Here is a 20,019-nt window from a genome sequence, read left to right on the forward strand (position 1 = left end):
TCACTCCACACATCGATTTCTGTAAAAAGTTGGAGGATTCAAGTGGTTGGTAAGAGTTTCTGTGAGTTTTTGTTTGCTCTTCTTCTGTGGTCTTCTAATTAATGTATACTTAGGATGAGATACGATGAGATACGCTATGCTACTAGCAGAACATGTTTAGAGCTTAGTCGTATCGAAATCGATATACTATTGCGTAACGGCTACGAATTGGTGCGGATGAATATACTAGAATATTAAAACAAGGAGTCGGTTTTTATTTTCGACTTTGCGGTATCAATATTGGGAAATCAGGAACAGGGAAGACCATTCGGAGGAAGTCTTTGAATATGTATGAAAGCTAACTTCGCATTTTAGTTTATGGATATCTCGATGCGAGGGATTATGTTTCGCATACCCTTAGGTCTTTTCATGTTTCTGGTTTGCATGTTGGAGATGTGAATAGAGAGGGGGGTTTCTAAGATAGATTTTCTTATTCAAATAGGTTTGTGCCCGTTTCATATCCTTTTCTTATATATCTTCAAATCACGAGTGTGGAAAAATATGCTATTCAATCTTGAAAATGTCACAATAAATGAGTCATTCAAATCTATGTTGGAAATAAGTCACGTCGACAGAACCTGTGGTGGTCTCTATAATCCCTGTCTTTCACGAAGACGGAATATAGAGAGAGTGAGTCGTGACTTCTTCTGAGATATTGGACTTTTATTCATTTGTTATATGATGTTATTTCACAACTATAAAACCTCCGAAAGCGCGTGAAAGTACACACTACACTTTCACAGATTGAAGCGAGTCGTCGGAGAGATCTATGAAGAAACCAAGTCACTTTAACAAAACTCCTTGTGATCTACATCATTCCCTCTTCTACGAAGCAGGAATAGAATAGAGACAGCCATAAGTGGCAATATCTGAGATTACCATTACATCTACATACTTTTGGTTGTCCGTTTTCGTTTCCATGTTTGTTCATCCCCTATACGTGCGAGTGTGAAAGAATACACTGTTGCACACACTATCAGCAGCAGCAGCGATTCCTTCAAACCCGTGAATGAGTACAAGATCTATGATGAGAACAAGTCACTTCTAAGAAAATTAGGTTATCGCTCTTAACAGGTCTTCTGGAAAGTAGATTTAAGGGGAGGGGATGAGTGATTGGTCCTGAGATGTTTTTCTTTTCTATGTCTAGAAGGGATGCATTGCTGTTTGCCTGGTTTTGTTTACGAGATCTCTGGTTCTTTTCTAGAGTGGAGATCATTTCTTCTCTAGAGAGCTCGTTTTATTTCTCTATTACTTCCTAAATCCTCTTGAAGTAGGATGACACATAAAGAGAATGGGGCTTTTATCAATATTATCCTTCTCGCGATGCTTTGCTCGAATTACTTGCTTATTATCATTCCACCTGTACTGACTAAATAGCAGGATTGAACTCATCTTACGCTCTAATACGAATGAGAATAATGTCGCACTGTAAGATTCAAGACCTTGCCTCTGCATTGGAAATCAACAAGAAAGGCGACACAATGTCGAAGATGACATAGGACCACCTAGTAAAAACTTATCATTCTACTTGTGACTTACATCCGGGTTATAAAATCAGATGCTGTGTAAAACCAAGATATAAGTGGTGTTTCTTAGGTATGATTTCTCCCTCCATGAATCTGGATTCTCACATAGTATATTCTAGAGGATAGAGCTATCTGTCAACTCCATATTATCTACACCATTCCGGGTATGTAACATGAGTGGTCCATTCTCTTTCATAGGAACATGAAGAGAAGATCAATGATATCAACGAGTCATACCGAGAGCATCTATACGATATCCTCCACAACATGAGATGTAAAAATACGAGGCGGTTTTGAAGGAACTCGAATCCTTGAGGATAATATGAGTTCTGCTGAGATGTCTTTATGCACTTTATTTCGCTTGTTATTTCTGGCGATTAAGAGGTAACAGCATGCTGAAAACTCCTTAACTTCTTGGCCGTTGAGATCCGTGGCCGATATGAGTGTATTGTTGAAGTATTTCTGTAATCTACAGCGTTATAATGTATCATTAACGCAAACCAGGGACTTTGAGATTCTAACCGATGTTCATTTCTGATCTTAACTAGATGTCGAAGTGAGAGAGGAAAAATTTGATTTCGGAAAGAAGGTCGTTTAAGTAAAGTTATGTGTATTGGTAATACATCATAACGAATACAACCGAAACAGCGAGGCGTTGAATTCAATACATCGGATCGAGACCAAAACAATAATAATCATACCGAGACGTATATAATATACTCGAGTACTCCTGACGTCAACATAGTATCATGTACTAAAGTTAAATCGTAATACAAACCTCCAATCTAAAAGCCCAACTCCATGATAAAAACAACGCCAATACTTCACCCGTTCAAAACACATAACATATCAACAATTCCACCCAATCGCTCTTCAACCCCATCCCAAAGCAGCAAAATCCAGGGGAAGACAATCACAGCCAGCTTAATAAAATCCACGAATTCCCTGCTGCATATCCCAAAATACTTCCACGCATCGCGCATTGTGGGAATTGCAAAGACATATGGTCGGTCGTACGCTCGGATTCTCTGTGCTCATATGGCGTCTTCGTATTCAGGGACCAAGAGATTTGTCTCCGTGATTAGGTCCTACAGCATGGAGCTAGGGATTGTTGGTATATACGTCTGAGCTACTTAGAAAAATTATTTGTTACGCCTCACTCGGATTAGAAGAATTGGGAGATATATGAAAATTCTTCGAAAATGTGATATCTCTATTCAATTCACAAGAATCTTACAGCATCACCATCACCATCACCATCACCATCACCATATCCAAACTTATTACCTACCCCTCCTGTCATCTATCCCTGAAAACCTAGAATCGTCGCCATCAAACCCCACTATCGATAAGCCCAAGCCCTCACTTAAACCCCCCCAACCCGCATAAAGTTTAAATCAAGCACCCAGCCGTCGATCTCCCGCGCTGAATAAAAAGTCTCGGCCACACTTTCCATATTCTAGCTTGCCATGCCAGAAAATTTAGTCGGGATGGGAAAGTTTAAGAATAGCTGTGCTGTGATTGATTTTGGTTCATTTAGTATTTTTTTTCTTTCTTCTGGTTTGCTGTAGATTTCGTTGAGTATTTTTCTTCTGATATCATATCATTGACTCTGCTTTGCTTCGAGTTATCGTTGCTGTCCGTTCGCTTTGGGGATATTATTGTGTCATTTCGTGTATTCTTACATCCATATATACACCTTACCAAAAAAAAAAGGGAAGAAAAGAAGGCAATCATTCAAACCAACATCACCAGCAATATGACCCCACCACTATCCCTCCTCTCCCTCCTCCTCTCATTCCTCACCCTCACCACCCTCACCCTCGCCCAAACATCCACAACCCCTACATCTTCAACCTCCACAACTATAGCAACCATCGTCCCCAGCGCATCCTCATACACCTATCTCGGCTGCTACAACGAAACCCTCAACACGAATACCACCGGGGGACTACGATCTCTCAATGGTGGCGTCACGGAAGCGCTCGATGTGATGACGGTACCGCTTTGTATGGCATTTTGCAAATCCAACGGGTATGCGTATGCGGGGATTGAATATACGAGGTCTGTTTGCTATTTCCCATTTGTGATTTTCTTCGCGACTCAAATCTCAGAATCCTCATTGGAGACGAATCACAAAACACAAGACACAAAACACATCACAAAACAGAAACTAACACCTCCTACAGAGAATGCTACTGCGCGCAATATCTCTCCGCCCTAGCCCCCAAAGTCGACGACGCAAAATGCGATCTCCCATGTACAGGAAACGCGAGCCAGATATGTGGCGGATCGTGGACGCTGTCGGTGTATTTGCAGGATGGGAGTCAGAAGGGGGATGCAGGGAAGGGGAGGGGGGCGAGTGCGGGGAAACAGACGTTGATGGCGTTGGGGGTTGCGTTTGGAGGATTGTTGGCTTTGTGTTAGGATGGAACGGGGTAGAGATGAGAGGGAGGGAATGGAAGGAAAGGAAAGGAAAGTAATGGAATTTGGGGTAGATGGGGTATGGACTATGGAGTTCGGTAACTAATCAGTGATTGGAATTACAAGCGAGCCGAGATCGGTAATTGAGGAAAGGAGATTGGACGACAGTCAGTCACTTGGTAACGCGACAATCACGCTTCGAGAGGTCCGGTTGGACTATGTGCGATTTTCCCAACGCGACAGCTCAGATATGACATCAGCACTATCAATGACATATCGAGTTGTTATGCACCGTTCTTTTCGATATTTGTATGAATCTTGCTTTGATTCACACTCAAATGTGGAATTAGAAGAATGATGCTTTGGTGAGTCATAGTTGATTGAGTTTGATATTGATTCTGTGCAAAATTCTGCGTGATCATGTCTCATTTGTGCTTCAGATGGAGCAGAATGTGATCGAGGCTCGCTGGTCGTGTGTGCAGAGTGTGCGAGTATTGCAGGAGCTTTTAACCAATGGAATTGATGAGTTAATAGTCCCCTGTTAAGCACATCTATCTCCATGACGATGGCAAAAAATTTTTACAGCTATAATCGCTTCAGTGATCTGATTTATTCAGGGGAAACGACAAACCGGCAGGTCTTTTTTGTTGTGGGAATTATTATGTATGAAGGGCGCGAAACGAACTATGGATTTATGGCTCGTCAATCTATAATATAGAGTCCTGACGTAGGTTCAGCTTGTAGATTCAGGTTGTCTAACCGATACCGTATCACAATCCAGAAGAATCGCAAATCATACATGTCAACCTCCACCAATAGTTAATTATCAACACTCCACATACACATAATTAACATCCGCCACTCTTTCACCTCATCCCTTCCCATCCTATCAAAGAACTTTCACTCTAATTCCCGTCCCCGGTTTGGGAACATTAATAAGATATTCCGACCAAATCTCCACCGCTTCCTGGTTCGTTTCCCACAACTCAAACTCGCATCTCCGGACAAAACTCGCAAGCGCAATATATAGCTCCGCATAAGCTAGATTCATTCCTAAGCATTGTCTACTACCTTTCGAAAAGCTGACGAGATATTTTGTTAGAGGCTTTTCTTCTCCTGAAGGGATTGTGACTTTGGGTGGTAGTCCGGTGATTGGATCTGGGAGCCATCTTTCGGGGATGAAAGAATGAGAGGATGGGAAGAGTGCTTCGTTGTAATGGATGATTGGTGTAGCACAGGATATTGGAGTACCGGCGGGAATTGTGTACGTGTGTCCTGTTGCTGGGTCTGTATATGGGAGGGGTTTGTATGCGAATCGTGGAAGGTGTTGAACTGGTCCCATAGAAAGACGAATTGCTATTCAAACCAATTGTGTCAGAAGTTACGCGCGGTGTACATCGGAGTCGGTATTTACAATACCTTCTTGGCAGACTGCAATTAAATAGGGCAGTTTTTCAAGGGTCGTTAGTGAAGGTGGAGAGGAGGGATCTGGAAAGACTTCAAGTATTTCAACTCTTAGTTTGGAGAGAAGTTCTGGTTTGTCAAGGAGATGGAACATTGCGACTGCTAGCGTCCACTTTGTCGTTTCAACACCGGCACCGACCACTACTTGTGCTTCTTGATGAAGCCTCTGCTCTGATTTCTCCTCAGGAGGAAGATTGGATTCTATGATCTCGTGAAATATGTTTGGCCGTGAGGCATCGTTCTTCTCCTTGGTTCCATACATAACTGCCCTCAATTCATGTCTAAGATCCTATGCAAATATCAGTATCAATATATTCTTAGAAGGATTACATTAATAACCTCGAGCCACTCCAAAACAGGCATTGATTTTTGAGGCACAATCTTCCTCAGCACGCTGTATGGTAAAGCAAGCACCATGTTCATCAACCATGCTATACTCGGAAAGTGCTCTGTCCAGTGCACTATAGATAGCATACCGGCGACAGCCACCATAAAATCCGAGGTAAACTCTCCTTTTTCGCAAAAATTGTAGTTAGTACCAAAACTACATTCCATCACCACATCTGTTGTATAACAAGAAAAAACATCTCCAAGATCAAGAATCTTATTGGTTCCTTTGTATTCGGTATTAATACGATTGACCAAAGTGTCGACACGGGTTTGTATGAATGGAACAAATTTTTGAATGTTAGGTTTAGAGAAAAAAGGATTGAGCGCGGCACGTCGTTTTCGATGAAGGAAGTGATCTAGGGTGGATTGACCAGATAACGGGACGGTAGGAAGGGAGGAATGAAGAGGCAGCTTGTCGCGTCTATCGGTAGTATATATTGTATCATAGAACTCAGGATCACTGATATGGAGCTCTGTAGGATTGATACGAACAATTGGGCCTTGCAATTATTAGTATAGGAAGGAGATTGGGTCTTAAGACGAACCATATTTTTCATGCCATTCCGGAAGTTTTCGAAAGAACTGTCCACCTTTCACAAGCTGATAGTAAATTTCATACCATTCAGTCGCAGCTGTCAACTTTGGACCAGGAAATTTAGCCAAAGGACTAAAATATAGTCTATATGTGACCAAAGTGAATGTGTATATAGCAATGGCGTACACACATATCAATGGGTTGACTTGAGACAGCAGACCAGATAAAACAGTGACGACTTTCATTTTGGCCAATGTAGCATTGTACTGAAAGATGAAAAGCAGGTAATTATTTTGCACAGGGGATGAGGATATAAAGAGCAGTCATTTACATCCCCACAATCTTAGATCCCCTCCTAGACATATCACCAACCAATGAAAACTCCCCATAAAGCGGAAATCCCGTCAGTACACTACATGACTTCATGCACAGCTACGAATCGAAAGATCGACAACAATGTGTAACACTATTGTTTATAAGCAAGTTGCGTTGTTCAGCTCTTGTAATCGCATTTCTGCACACTCGAATTGGCTGCATGCTCAATCATTCCAATGAGCATCCAGTATTTGTGTGGTTCTTACCGAAACATGCAACGGATACCACTTTTCGATCTACAATCATGAATTTTAGTGAGATCTCGAACATATCGAAGATTTTAGAAGGGAAGTGTACACGGCTGATGATTGTACAATGGCATCTGTGGATTCATCTCGTCCCATGATTGTGCTTCTGTTCGTCACTCACTCACTCGAGTTGAGTATCTGAGGAAAAAATTATGTTTTGCTACGCTTTCACGTGACTCTTGACAATAATCCTGTCATTGATTGTGCCGAGCGATTGGCGTTAGTGGAAGCGAAGGAAGCAACGGTCGTCATCGAAGTATTACATTCAATGTAGAAAGAACTACACATCTAAATAACGTTATTAATTTCTCCCATTGATGTGTCATTTACAATGATTCATTTACGTTACGTGAGATCCTTTCTTTCAAACAATTACACAAATTTGAAATCTAACTTAATACAGACGATCAATCCTCAATCTGCTTCAATCATCTAAGGCTACCCAACAATTCCATCGCTACAAGCTGTCATAATCGATAATTTCTCTTAGAAGAGTCGCTGCAGAATCTGACGTGAGCCTGGTCATTCTAAGCCAGTTTTCGAAGACATGTCATCAAAAGAGGAAGTTGAATCAGCGGAATATGACATTAATAGCATGGTCCCACAAAGACGTAAGCGTTTTCTCACAGAACTACCACCGGAAATAATTGATCGAATCCTATCACTTCTTGTAAGAATTGGCGATCGAGTGCGGATTGGAAAAACTTCGAGAATTATGTACAAACACTCTATGCCGCTTATATATGAGTCTTGGAGCTTTGACAAGTACAAGCACCCGGGATACTGTCTATGGTGTTTTCTTCGAACTGCTATAGAATTTCCACAGTCTGTTTCTTCGGTGAAAACATTGGATCTCCGTGAATCAGAACCACCAGCCCCCGGTAAGAAAAGCTGGGATACAGACCTTCGATCCGTCGTTTCAGCTGAGCAGTTTGAGGTGTGGGAAAAGAGCCAGAGAGATGATTTGAATGTCTTCAAGAATTCTAGAATACGGCCCTGGGTTTTGAAGTATTTAGATAATTGGACAAATGGCCTGTCTGAGTATATTTTGCTTTTTCGCTGGGCCACAGGTGCATCACTAGTTGAATCACATGGGTTCGAGAATTTTGCTCTAGTGGTTTTGAATCTCATAATACAGCGTCTCCCCAATATCGAAATACTTCATATTACATCGTTGAGTCGAGCTTATGAGTTGGGTGCGCAAGATGGACTTCCGCTTTCAGCTCATTATCTCCAAAACCTTCGAACGGTATATATTTCCCGAGGCTCGCTCAAGTTACCACATTCATGTTTTCCAGGCTCATCGTTACTTTTGAGGTTTTGGGATCTGCCAAGAATGAGATCCGTTTACACATCAGGTCTTATAAGTGTCGCATTCGACGAACAGAGGTGGGACAAAAGAAGTCCGGATGAATCACAGTCAGTGGCAGAATTAGTCCTGTATTCTGCGATTACTGATTTGTCACTTGTTCGCTGTAATGTATCAGCCTGTAGGGTTTTTCAAATTGTTTCGACTTTGCAGGAGCTTGTGAGATTTAGATGGACATACAAATTTCCCTCGAGCCTATCAAACGAGGATGAACGACTGGATTTGGGGAGCAAAATTATTCGGAAAATACTGGACCCATATAAAGGCAGTTTGAAAGAACTTGATCTACGATTTGTCGAGGGCATTTCTGATAGACCTCTTCCAAAACCGGGCGTGCAATCAAAGGCAAAGGAGAAACCATTGTTTCTGGGTGACTTTTCAGATTTTCAAGTAATGACATCGCTTACAATCGATCCGATTGTACTAACTGGCCGATCGCTAGGGGACCCAATTGAACACCACATGGAAGATTTACTTCCACAATCGTTGACATATCTAGCACTAGTATGTGAATTGTCACATACCAAAGAATTGTACCCAGGTCCCACCTCCATTCGAAAGCAGACTTGGTCAGACGAAGTCACGAGTTTTGCAAACACATTACCCGCATCAATGAGATTTCTTACAGAAGTTCAATTGATTGCGCCTAGCCCGTCGCCTAGCCCGTCGCCTGGCACGTCGCTCGGTTGGAATGGTTCTACAGTAGAACGGGATGAGCTCTTGGAGCCTGTCAAGCGACTTTTTCAGGAGAAAGGAGTCATCTGTTCAATCACGAACGTTTTTCCCGAGGATGAGTTTTCGGATTTCAGGACTATTTCTGAAGATAACTAGGATTGCAGTTTGACAATTAGATTGTCCGATGTCCATACCAGAATGGGCTATTTATATTGTTGGATTGGTATTGACTATTAAATTTTTTCCATTGATTCTGAATAGTACTATTAGACACCGTAAAACAGATCACCGAAGACGCCAATTCTAGAGGCGAAACAAAGATAGAGGGACAAGTTTCTATGCAGCAACGGGAACAAGAACATAAAAAAATGCTGGCTATACATATCAGAGATCGTTGGATCACCGACAACGAGACCGAGGATGTAATCGAGAGAGGCCACGACTCATTGGTATTCTCTTGGGAAAAGGTTTAATGCAGGTAATTAGATCATTAGCTTTCCTTTACTTCCAAAAGTATAATGTAATAGTATAAATAAATTCATGATCCAATGAGTCTATCTTGAATGTGATATAACACGATAGACTCGGGCTTTTCCCCTTGTATCCTCTCACAGAAACTCCTGTTTTGGAGCTCTGAATGCGTTAATTAAAACCCTGAAAGCTTTTTGTCGTATCAAAACCTAGTAACCGAGTAGTGGTGAACTGAGCGTCAGCTCTTCAAGCGGCCGACTAGTTCCTTGAACTTTGTATCTCACAAGTTGTATCATACACCAGCAGCAGTCGTTCCATATCCAGGAGCTGCGTTTCAATGCTTCTAGTTTGATGTTATGGCTTACTATTCATGCGCTTGTGTATTTGACATATATTCTCATATCGATAGCAACATAGAAGAGAGAATTGATAATCTCCAACAAATCGGATTTTCATATACACGATGATTTTTATCAAGACCATCATATTTGAGCTCAAGGGTATATACATATGTAAACAAGCTGATCATAAAGATCTACCTCTGCACGAGTAGATATGTTCATTCCTTCACTCCCCAGCTACCCACAATTGCCATGGCTTCTTCATCACCATTCTCCACTCTACCATCATCTAGTACACCCGCCAAGCATTTCCAAGGATCTCTTCCTCCACCCCACTTCAGAACTTCTTCTTTCATCTTCTCGCCATTATCTCTGTGGATGCTACCGCCTGCTTCTCCGTCCTTGAATACCACTTGCCAGATTCTTCTTGCGAGAACTCGGTCAAAGAGATAGCTATAGTACGTGCTACCGTATCCGAAGAGATGTCCGAAGAAACCCTGCCAGCATGTTCCGGGGGGATCAACTGGGAGGGCACCATGTTTTTCCTGGAGAGAGTGATATATTTCTGTCGAGTTGAAGGATGGAGATAGTGGGAGGTCAGAATGATATGCTAAATCGAGCATTGAAAGGATAATCTGATTTTCGGTATCAGAACCTTCGAAACGTTTATCTAATGCTAGTTTCTCGGCCACCATTTCATATGGGAGTGGTTGATCGGTTTCATAATGACGTGCGAATAAAGAAAGAACAGATGGGTCTGCTGCAAAATGTTCCATGAGGACTGAAGGCAACTCTGCAAAGTCGGTCGCACAACGAGTTCCTGAGACATTTTGAAGAGATGTTCGCCCGAGAATGGAATGTATGGCATGGCCCATTTCGTGGAAGAGAGTTTGCACCTCGTTGAAACTGAGAAGGGCAGGGCGGGAAGACTTTCCAGACATTGTGACGAAATCGCAAATGAGGGCTATGGTTGGCAATTGCTTGAGGACTCCCGAAGCTCTTGAAGTGGCCATGCCATCATTAGCAGCTTCTTCATCAGTTTTGAACAGCTTATTTTGAGAAAATGACGAAGCTTCTTCGAGTTCAGGCGTTGTGATCTCTCGAGAACAGCGAAGGGTGAAGTGCGCAGGATTTGGGGACTTTCCAGGACGGGAAAACAGATCACAGTAAAGTACAGCAACGTGACCATCGGTTTCAGAGATCACATCTAGTCTTCGAACATCTGCGTTCCATGTTTCTCCTGGCATTGTCTCATGAGGAGCAAGTCTCACACCGTAGAGGCGTGTGAATAGCCTGGAGAGTCCCTGCATGACTGTACCAAGCGAGAAATATGCTGAAAGAAAATCAGAATTGCGAGAGTGCGAACGCACTGAAGCCAAAATTTGTGACATATAATAATCTTTATCCCATGGCTGTAGACCTGGAGAAGATCCATGCGAGTTCGACAGCTTAAACTTGAGGAGCTCGGAAACTTCTCCTTTTACAATCTGATTGTTATCCTTCGCCAGTGCTTCCAAGAATTGTGATACAGATGCTGGACTTTTGGCCATTTTGTCTCCTAGGGCTAGGTGAGAATAACTTTCGTACCTAGAAAGTTTAGCCAGTTCTGCTCTTTTACGCATGAGCTCCTCCAGTTTATATACTGTATTTCTTGAAGCTGTGCGAGTAGCCATGAATATCTCTTTTCTGACTTCTTCATTCTGAACTGATCTAATAGCTGCAGCTGCAGCACCACCAATGGTTGGAATTTTAGTCTGTCCCCATGTCGTGTATTGTCTCACCAGCACTGGATCCATTCCTTTTAACTTACTACTTTCAAAAGTCAAGTAAGATTTTGAGGGTGTCATGTAATCGACAAATTCAGGACCAATTTCACTGATTTGTTGCGAGAGAGCTACAAACCTTTCTCGCTGGGCACGAGGTAGATCAATGGCTGACTTTGCAAAGTCTTTCCTTAAAATATCTGCAACTACCACTTCTTCCTCCGTCCATCCTGCTACAATCTCTGGTGTTCCCATGGCGATCTCAAGTTGCTTATCCAGCCCAGTAGTTGTATTCAAAACATTCATGTATTCAAACATTTTTGCGTAGGCTCTGGATGCAGCTGCTTGTATGGCTGCATTCGGATGTGTAGCTCGAACAAAATCCGACAAATCGATGACCCGGCACAGCAGGTCACTGAGACGATCTAGGTCTCTAGCAACATATCTGTATTCCTCAACTGTCGAAGCCTTCAAAACTTTGTCCACAATTCTTTGTGCCTTTCGCAGACTCGTGTTTGCAAAAACTTCGAATCCTTGGGGGTTGACAAGGTAGCAATTCTGAAAAAGTCCAACAGCCGGTCTATTGTAACTTTGTTTCGATGATTGAGAGAATTCTGCCCAGAAATTCGGAGAGTCAAAGATCAGCCGCAAAGTTCTATCATCATGCTTTGCGCCTGGGGCAGAGTTGTCTACAGGTACAGGTCGAGATACGCGATATTGTGTAGAAGCTGTCGCAAGTCTTCGACGTGATTGGATTTGTCTCCTAACGCACCGAGAACAAACCCACGGCCTGGGCGTAGTGGCTTTCAACATACTCCACGGCACGTTCGTCCGAACTGTTAGTGGCACAAAAGTTGGTGATTTAAAAACAATAACATGGTAAAGTAACGCGGAGAATACTACTTGGGTACGTGGGTGGCTTCATAAATTATGCACATACATTGAATGAGAATAATTACGTCAGCATATTTGCATAAAAAATCACACGAATGGAACCTTGAAGTTTACGAAGCTTTAACGACCGCGGAACTCGATCCCAATATATACCAATTGTACGACCAAGTCAATTGAGCAATGGCTTCCAGAGTATTCCTGCGGCAGGTCAGTACAATCAAATACGCAAAATTATATTTAGCTAACAACTCAAAGCGCATTGCGCCTGTAGCAACTGGCGCAGCCTTAATCGGAATGGCTCTCTATCCTCAGAGACCATTACATGCCGAAGCCCCAGATGTACGCAGCAGCATTCAAACCCACTCACATCTCTGTCACTAACTATCGCATGATTTTAGGGAAGAAAACCCATCTATGATGACTACGAGGAGCTCCCTCCCACTTCCGCTCCAACTCTCCCATCATCCAAATCTCCAAGCCCCGCCTCGGAGGAAATATCAAGAAAACACACTGGTCCAACTCCTACCGACAGGCTCGCTGTACAAATAGGAAAGAGTCGATTATTTCTCTACGCACATGTCGTCGCTGCCGAAAACAAATTGAACTCCATGATGGACTCTGCCCTTAACCTTGAATCCAGTTTCACATCCACGATTGCTTCACTTGCACCATCCCAACAATCTGGGGAGAAGTTAATGCCTGGATCTATCTATGTTTTGGTTGCTGCTATGACTGGCTCGATTATATCACGAAACAGAAACATCGTACTGAGAGCTGCTGTACCATTCGCCGTCGGAATCGGAGCAGGATGGGTTGTTCTTCCAGTAACGATGAGAAATGTTGCCAATTTGGCATGGGAATATGAGAGAAGATTCCCAGTGATTGCGGACACACACATTAGGACAAGGGAGAGTATAGAGAACGCATGGAGAATGGCACGGGTGCATTCAAAGCAGGCAGTTTCAATAGTGGATGGCAAGGTCACCGAAGGAAGGGAAAAGGTAGAGGACTGGGTTAAGAAAGGAAGATAGAGGAGCCGTCTGTGGCTGTAGCATTGTTTCGGACTTGACGAAAGCAAAAGTACTGCTGACCTTGTACAAAATCCTTAATAAAAATTTGTTCTATTCTACAACCCGAATTCATTGAGTTTTGAGCTGCACTGCAACTTGATCGAGACTATCATTTTTGAGATGTCAGGTTTCTCCATCGATCTCCGTTCCACTTCTCACGTTTGCCTTCCTGATATTACTAGTATAAGATCGCAGTTGAGGTCATACATATTTGGCTATTTTTGTTCCAAGACTGCAATGTCGTCCAGGAAGCAACTCCAATGTTATGATATTATGGATGTCAAGCTCTGATTTCGCTTCGCTTCAATCTCGCTCATCGTTCAGGCGCCCCCTCGCCTTGGACGTTCAGTTTAGTTCCATACTTACTGTCGACTATGTCTTTTCCACACTTCGCTCTCGACATTCAATGAATTTTGCGTGATAAGGGTAGAGCATTGAGGGTGGAGCTCGCTTGCAATCAAGTACAAAAACTAAGTTCTTCAATTACTGAAATATATCATTGGTTCCTCTGTAGCAAAGATTACGATTTCTGGGTGCTTTTCCTGCAGAAAAGATCGGATTGTATCATCATTACAAGACTGTGTAGTAGATAATGCCATTCTAGAAGATATATAACATAAAGGGAGGAAGCATAAAGGAGGAGGATACCATAAGCCCTCACACCTTGGCAAATAACTTGATGTAATCTACAGTCAGATCTGGCTGAGAAATGATCTAGAGTGCAGGATGAAGAGAAGATCGTAGAAGGATTTCATAGATGAGGTGTTGGTATACGAACTTCTTTCTTCTCGGAACTCAAATCTATTTGTTGCTACGAAGGGCAGGCTCAAGGGGGACAAGCTTACATAATGCTTACACGTGACTTTGTCGGTACCCCGCCAAATTTATCCCCCGCCGAAGATGAGTCAAAGTATCCCGTTCTTGAGTTTCGCGTCTATTTGCTTTCAACAATTTATCAACAATTTATTTTCAACAACATCACAACATGACTTCCGACATGAGTCCAGAGGAATCAATTGCTCTGATCAAGGCAAATCTTGCCGAAGTTCTCGACGGAGATATTATCGACAATGTCATCCTCAAGGAGAAGCGTCCTCTCAAAGTTTACTGGGGAACTGCAACGACTGGCAGACCTCATTGTGGATACTTCGTACCAATGATCAAGATAGCAGAGTTACTGAGGGCGGGCTGTAATGTGAAGGTTCTACTCGCGGATATCCACGGTTACCTGGACAATATGAAAGCACCTCTCGAACTTGTCGAATACCGTGCCAAGTACTACGAACGAGTAATCAAATCAGCTTTGAGAGCGGTTGGCGTTGATTTGAGTCGTCTGGAATTTGTGCTAGGAAGCTCTTACCAACTTGACAAGCAATATACAATGGACCGATTTAAGTTGGAAGGTATCACCAGAATTAACGTTGCCCAAAAGGCTGGTGCCGAAGTCGTTAAGCAAACGGATGATCCAACACTTGGTGGTTTAATTTACCCTCTCATGCAGGCTCTGGACGAACAATATCTCGACGTTGATGCACAATTCGGTGGTGTTGACCAAAGGAAAATCTTCACCTTCGCGAAGGAAAATCTGCCAAAGATTAATTACAAAGTCAGAGCACATTTAATGAACACAATGGTTCCTGGTCTAGGAGAGGCTGCGAAGATGAGCTCCAGTGATGCGGACTCGAAGATCGACCTGATCGATGGCCCAGAGGCTGTTGAGAAGAAATTGAAGAAGGCTAAGTGCACGCCAAAGGAAGTGGAAGGTAATGGTGTCATCGCTTTCGTCGAACATGTTATTTTCCGCGCTCTCGCTTTAAAGAACGGAGGCACTTCAAGATTTGTCGTCGAGAGAAGAGACCAGGAGCCGTTGATCTACGAGTCTGTGGAGAAGCTGAAGGAAGATTACATAGCAGATATTGTGAGTAGACTTGTGAGCACAGTTCTTGTTGGCCAATCACTAATATCAATGGCAGCTCACCCCTCAACTTATTAAACAAAGTCTCACCGCCCACCTTAACGATATTTTAAAGCCGATTAGAGAGGAATTCGAAGCATCTCCAGAATGGCAAGCAATCGAAGTGCAAGCTTATCCTCCAGAACAAGGTTTGTTTCAGTCTCTCTCTCGTATAGATAATTGAGCTAACTCTGCACCAGGTCCAGTCAAGGTCAAGAAGGCAAAGAAGGAAATTGATCCAGCAAGAAAAGCCGCGGCATTAGCAGCAAGGAAAAATGTCGTTGCACAGCCAGATGGACATGTTGAAGGAAAAGATGCCCAAAAACTCACTGTTGGGTCAAGCACGGAAGAAACATTGGAGAAATTGAAGATTGCTTCGGAGTCATAAATAGAATTACAATATACCCTCAAGCATTTGGTTGCTTCTGTAAGCACCTGTTCTTCTCATGAGTTCTTTTGTCTTTGTTCTAACTTTCGAAGCGTACTCTGACCCTTCCCCAATTCTGATATATACAGTATCCTACCGGCATGATGTCAAGGACTCAAGACTGTGTGGCAACACAACTTGCGCTCATTCTCCCGGGGCTTGGAACATCAATCTAACGAATAGTGTCTGCCATCCACAAAGCTCCGTGGAATTGTTACAAATGATCATCCTAAGCAGGACGTTAAGACCCACATGACACAAAATGTCCTAAACCTCGAATGCTCATCGGTTTCAAAAGTGCAGAAACTCTCCTCAGCTTATGTCTTCTCGCTCAAGGGTGTGCATTGACCGGACCCTTTGATCCTTTTCGTGTCTTCTTGTTTCATTTTATGACTTCATATACCTTGTTTAAATTCTTTCTGGCTTGATATTGCTTTAGCTATATACACAAGTGGAATTGTGATCTTTCACATTGTTGTACCTCTTTAAGATCACATGTTTTCCTCAATCCTATCTAATGTCCTCGTTCTTATGATTTCCCCTCAGACTCGACAGTCATTTTGCTTCCATTCTTCACTTGCATCACTGATTCCATCATCAGTTAACTAAAGCTTCCGAGACTTTCACGATCACCGGCTAATATACCCAGGCCGAGAAATTCCACGTAATCGCTTGTCTTGGCTACTGTTATTCGTCTTTCGGATTGGGCTGGTTCTGCCACTTTCTTTTCCCTGAAGCTCATGTTTATGCTAATCTCCAGATGTAGGCATTCTCTGCAATTTGTCGGCATTTATAGCGATTTCGACTTTGCCTAAGATAATTAGCCCATTCATCTTCCGATTTAAGACAACATGAAAAGAGAAAGTTCTTGGTGGCTCGTCTCTTCATGTAACAGCAATGAATTGAAAGTATAGAGAGCACACAGCTTCAATAACCAATGGCTACTCGCAAATCAACAGTCTATCTCGACAATCCTTGCCAAAATCTGCATTTAACCACAGATGTCCCAGCTGTAGCTTCTTCATCATGAGATACCTTGACATCTTTACAGTATGAGTATGGTTCCGCTTGCCATTCATGCTCTGGGACCTTCCACCGATATTCCCCACCAAGAGAACTTTCAAATAATACTGATGCTCTTGCTTGAAATACGTGGTGTACCGATCCACGATAGCGCGTTGAAATTTTTCAATAATTTGCTCGGCGACACAAGTATTCAGCGATGTTGTACAGTACAGAACGAAAGTGATTTGTCTCTCTCGTGTGGTTTTTCTCGAAGTATAAGCTACTTTCAGGTAACCCCTGTCTGCCTGTTTTTGTGTAATTTGATCGCACCAAGTGGTAGATCTTGCACCAAATAAAGATCTCTGATTATCTCTAAAATGCCATGTCAATAAAATCACCTTCAAGTTGCACTTCCTACATAGGAGCACCCACTCAAGCACCATCGTGTGACCTTAGCAGCCGTGGGTCTCTTCAAACCTTGAAGTCATTACGCTTTTCCCAATTGTTTCAAAGAAGAACATTCCAGGGCAGTTTCGAGGTCTACGATGACGTCTGACAGTCCAATGAACGAAGACACTGAGAACCATTGCGAGAATCAGGGCCCAAGGAACAAATCCTAACATTATGAGATTGGAATCTATTCCTAATCCAAAACCTATGGTGGTGGCCGTCAGAATGGCGAATGCAAGAATAAGCGACTGACATCTATCGTGCCCCTGGCGTCGATGCGTGAACGAAGAAATTGAACAACCAAGAAGAATACACGATACGAGTAATGATAATGCGTACGGATCCAGGATTACACCAAGACTTCCCGAGTTGAAGGTGTAGCCCGTAGGTTTAGTATTTGAGTTCATCTGCAGTTGGACATTAGCCGTGATCTAGGTCTGGATTTGGGATCGCGAACTCGTCCTTGCTCATGATAAAGAGTATATCTTGTAGTCACTGTTGCGGATATCATTGCAATCAATGGTTCGAAGATCGCTCCAAGGTCGCGGGCTGGATGGCGTGCAGAAATGTATTCAGTGAGTGATTGTTCGTCTGTTGGTCTTGTTTTCGACCCTCGAAATCCTCTAGAACGACATTTGAATGAGCGGTAGGACGTTTCACTTTCGATGTCATTCATAGCCATGATATCAGTGATTGTTCTGATTTACAATCCTTATAGCTTTCTGTTCAAAGGCGAATGATTTTGAACATCTTTATCTACTAAAGATTGAAAAGCGATACCCAAGTACAAATGTGACTGTGACCGGATCGTAACCTTAACACAGTAATTGGCGCCCATCGGGCGGAGGATCCTTGAAATATTCGAATCAAGAGTCTTATAAAAATATCCTAGTCATGGTGTATTTGACAAATGCGCTGACCGAAATGCCTGCAACTGGAGAGTGTTAACATTTGCCAACCATACGAGATATCCCGATTCCAAGCCATTAGGCTCCGAGGGGTACTGTAGGCATTCGACAAGGCTGATGCCCAACCTGCAGTCATCCGAAACTGGTCACCGAATCTTGATCGTCAGCCTATCAGTACGAATATCCACGATTCTCAGTAAGCGAGGCTGATTTTGTGAACCAAGATAAACCTTCAATCTCTGTTTCTTCACACCGAATACAAGTTCTAGTTCGATGCATTCATGCCTGAAGTCATCCTACCCCCACTCTGAGATGTTATGTCTATGGTCGAGTATTCAGAAATCGCGGGGAGATAAAAAGCTTCCCCAGATCCACTCTATCTACTTGCTCTTTCTTATTGTCCGATTTTCGATCTCAACTTTATGTAAAGAATTTAACCTGATTTACATTATTGAAACTTCTCATTTATTGTATACTTCAACCAACATCAAATCAATCATGGCTACCAAATTTAATCTACCTGTCGCATCGACGCAAGAGCGCAGACCCGTGCGACACGATATCAATGAAGACAAAAAGTCTGAGAAGCTTAGAACGATGTACTTGTACACTATGATGTTTCTCTCGATAGCTTCTCCTATTCTTTATGAATCCTCTCTCATTGTTTGGTCTATGTAAGCGTATGGAAATTCTCATCAATTGACCATATACTAACACGGCTCTAGCAATGTTCTTTGCACTGTTGCTCTTATGATAGCTGTCCTTCGGACACATCCTGAAGAAATTAAAAAGTACTCCGAAGAGGGCCCCCACTATAAGAATTACTTTCTGACCTTCTCTTGATAGGTTTGGCCCTGTGGTATTCCCGACAGCCAGCTTGTTCTTAGTGATGATAGTGTTCACAAGTCGTGTATCACTATTAGAAATTATGCCTTGGATACCATTTGCCTTTTCCATATGGCTTTTGATCACTGTTTACTCTTGCCCAGCAACGGTATCACTCGTTCAAGAAGTCCTCAAAGGAGCAAGGCTAGATTCATCAAAACATGGCCATTATATCCATAACTTTATCCGAGATGTCGAGGAAGGTCAGAACCAAGCTCCAAGCTTTGGCTTTAATCAGAAGGAGCCTTTGGAACGAGTATCGCAGTCTACAATGGATCACCAGCTTGCATTTATGGGTCGTCCTACTTCAATCATAAGCACAACGCCCAGTGATATTGATTTAGATGAAGGTAATTCGACCGCAAGGTTGGTAGGCGCCAGACTTCTGTCCCATTTTCAAGAAGATAGTGGCGAATCCATGGAATTCCTGGAAGAATTGAGGCTCCACACACAGGACCATTTTACAGACTCCCTCGAGGCTTCGGATGATTCTTTGATAGGCCACTACTCAACAACAGGGTCGGCATTCTACGACCACATATGATGAGCAATCCGTTAACATTTAGCAAAAGGTTACCAGAACTCACTATGTCAATTTGTCCAGATTCTCTACTGCCGAATTCAGCCCTGAAAACCGAGAGCTATGGATGCCCAGAGATGTATACGTTTCTCAGTTGGATCTTAAGCCGATAGGAATCATTCCGCAAATGGATCCACATTCGGTAAATTTCTTGGTTGCATATTTCCATGTGCAATATTTCTCTTTCCTCTTTTGTCCTATATACCATAGGACCACTATAACTCTA

At 42.7% G+C, this 20,019-nt stretch overlaps 9 protein-coding genes across 9 annotated transcripts; 5 read left to right on the top strand and 4 right to left on the bottom strand.

The window, feature by feature from the left end:
* Positions 1 to 3,324: 3,324 nt before the first annotated feature.
* On the top strand, positions 3,325 to 4,344 carry EAE97_002700 (uncharacterized protein; the record flags this gene model as incomplete). The annotated part of the gene is made up of 2 exons (XM_038873212.1): positions 3,325 to 3,629; positions 3,755 to 4,344. The coding sequence occupies 2 exons, from the start codon at positions 3,325 to 3,327 to the stop codon at positions 3,990 to 3,992; spliced, it is 543 nt and encodes a 180-aa protein (XP_038736418.1). The 3' UTR covers positions 3,993 to 4,344.
* Positions 4,345 to 4,402: 58 nt separating this feature from the next.
* Positions 4,403 to 6,713, bottom strand: EAE97_002701 (uncharacterized protein). The gene is made up of 4 exons (XM_038873213.1): positions 6,389 to 6,713; positions 5,793 to 6,343; positions 5,409 to 5,742; positions 4,403 to 5,345 (listed from the first exon to the last, which is right to left on the bottom strand). Exons 1-4 carry the CDS (start codon positions 6,621 to 6,623, stop codon positions 4,879 to 4,881), a joined length of 1,587 nt encoding a protein of 528 aa, XP_038736419.1. The 5' UTR covers positions 6,624 to 6,713; the 3' UTR covers positions 4,403 to 4,878.
* Positions 6,714 to 7,548: 835 nt separating this feature from the next.
* EAE97_002702 (uncharacterized protein) lies at positions 7,549 to 9,201 on the top strand (the record flags this gene model as incomplete). Its single annotated transcript, XM_038873214.1, has 1 exon — positions 7,549 to 9,201. The coding sequence occupies one exon, from the start codon at positions 7,549 to 7,551 to the stop codon at positions 9,199 to 9,201; it is 1,653 nt and encodes a 550-aa protein (XP_038736420.1).
* An 874-nt stretch (positions 9,202 to 10,075) lies between these two features.
* On the bottom strand, positions 10,076 to 12,433 carry EAE97_002703 (uncharacterized protein; the record flags this gene model as incomplete). Its single annotated transcript, XM_038873215.1, has 1 exon — positions 10,076 to 12,433. The coding sequence occupies one exon, from the start codon at positions 12,431 to 12,433 to the stop codon at positions 10,076 to 10,078; it is 2,358 nt and encodes a 785-aa protein (XP_038736421.1).
* A 261-nt stretch (positions 12,434 to 12,694) lies between these two features.
* Positions 12,695 to 13,545, top strand: EAE97_002704 (uncharacterized protein; the record flags this gene model as incomplete). Its single annotated transcript, XM_038873216.1, has 3 exons — positions 12,695 to 12,721; positions 12,770 to 12,853; positions 12,913 to 13,545. 3 exons carry the CDS (start codon positions 12,695 to 12,697, stop codon positions 13,543 to 13,545), a joined length of 744 nt encoding a protein of 247 aa, XP_038736422.1.
* Positions 13,546 to 14,464: 919 nt separating this feature from the next.
* On the top strand, positions 14,465 to 16,254 carry EAE97_002705 (uncharacterized protein). The gene is made up of 4 exons (XM_038873217.1): positions 14,465 to 15,502; positions 15,558 to 15,687; positions 15,739 to 15,965; positions 16,019 to 16,254. Exons 1-3 carry the CDS (start codon positions 14,570 to 14,572, stop codon positions 15,924 to 15,926), a joined length of 1,251 nt encoding a protein of 416 aa, XP_038736423.1. The 5' UTR covers positions 14,465 to 14,569; the 3' UTR covers positions 15,927 to 15,965; positions 16,019 to 16,254.
* Positions 16,255 to 16,906: 652 nt separating this feature from the next.
* On the bottom strand, positions 16,907 to 17,413 carry EAE97_002706 (uncharacterized protein; the record flags this gene model as incomplete). The annotated part of the gene is made up of 2 exons (XM_038873218.1): positions 16,907 to 17,342; positions 17,403 to 17,413. The coding sequence occupies 2 exons, from the start codon at positions 17,411 to 17,413 to the stop codon at positions 16,907 to 16,909; spliced, it is 447 nt and encodes a 148-aa protein (XP_038736424.1).
* A 9-nt stretch (positions 17,414 to 17,422) lies between these two features.
* EAE97_002707 (uncharacterized protein) lies at positions 17,423 to 18,102 on the bottom strand (the record flags this gene model as incomplete). Its single annotated transcript, XM_038873219.1, has 2 exons — positions 17,423 to 17,827; positions 17,878 to 18,102. 2 exons carry the CDS (start codon positions 18,100 to 18,102, stop codon positions 17,423 to 17,425), a joined length of 630 nt encoding a protein of 209 aa, XP_038736425.1.
* Positions 18,103 to 18,826: 724 nt separating this feature from the next.
* EAE97_002708 (uncharacterized protein) lies at positions 18,827 to 19,757 on the top strand (the record flags this gene model as incomplete). The annotated part of the gene is made up of 3 exons (XM_038873220.1): positions 18,827 to 19,002; positions 19,054 to 19,119; positions 19,175 to 19,757. 3 exons carry the CDS (start codon positions 18,827 to 18,829, stop codon positions 19,755 to 19,757), a joined length of 825 nt encoding a protein of 274 aa, XP_038736426.1.
* Between the last annotated feature and the right edge of the window lie 262 nt (positions 19,758 to 20,019).

Source organism: Botrytis byssoidea (assembly GCF_014898295.1).
Source record: "Botrytis byssoidea strain MUCL 94 chromosome Unknown BBYS_004, whole genome shotgun sequence".
In the NCBI taxonomy this organism is placed as follows: domain Eukaryota; kingdom Fungi; phylum Ascomycota; class Leotiomycetes; order Helotiales; family Sclerotiniaceae; genus Botrytis; species Botrytis byssoidea.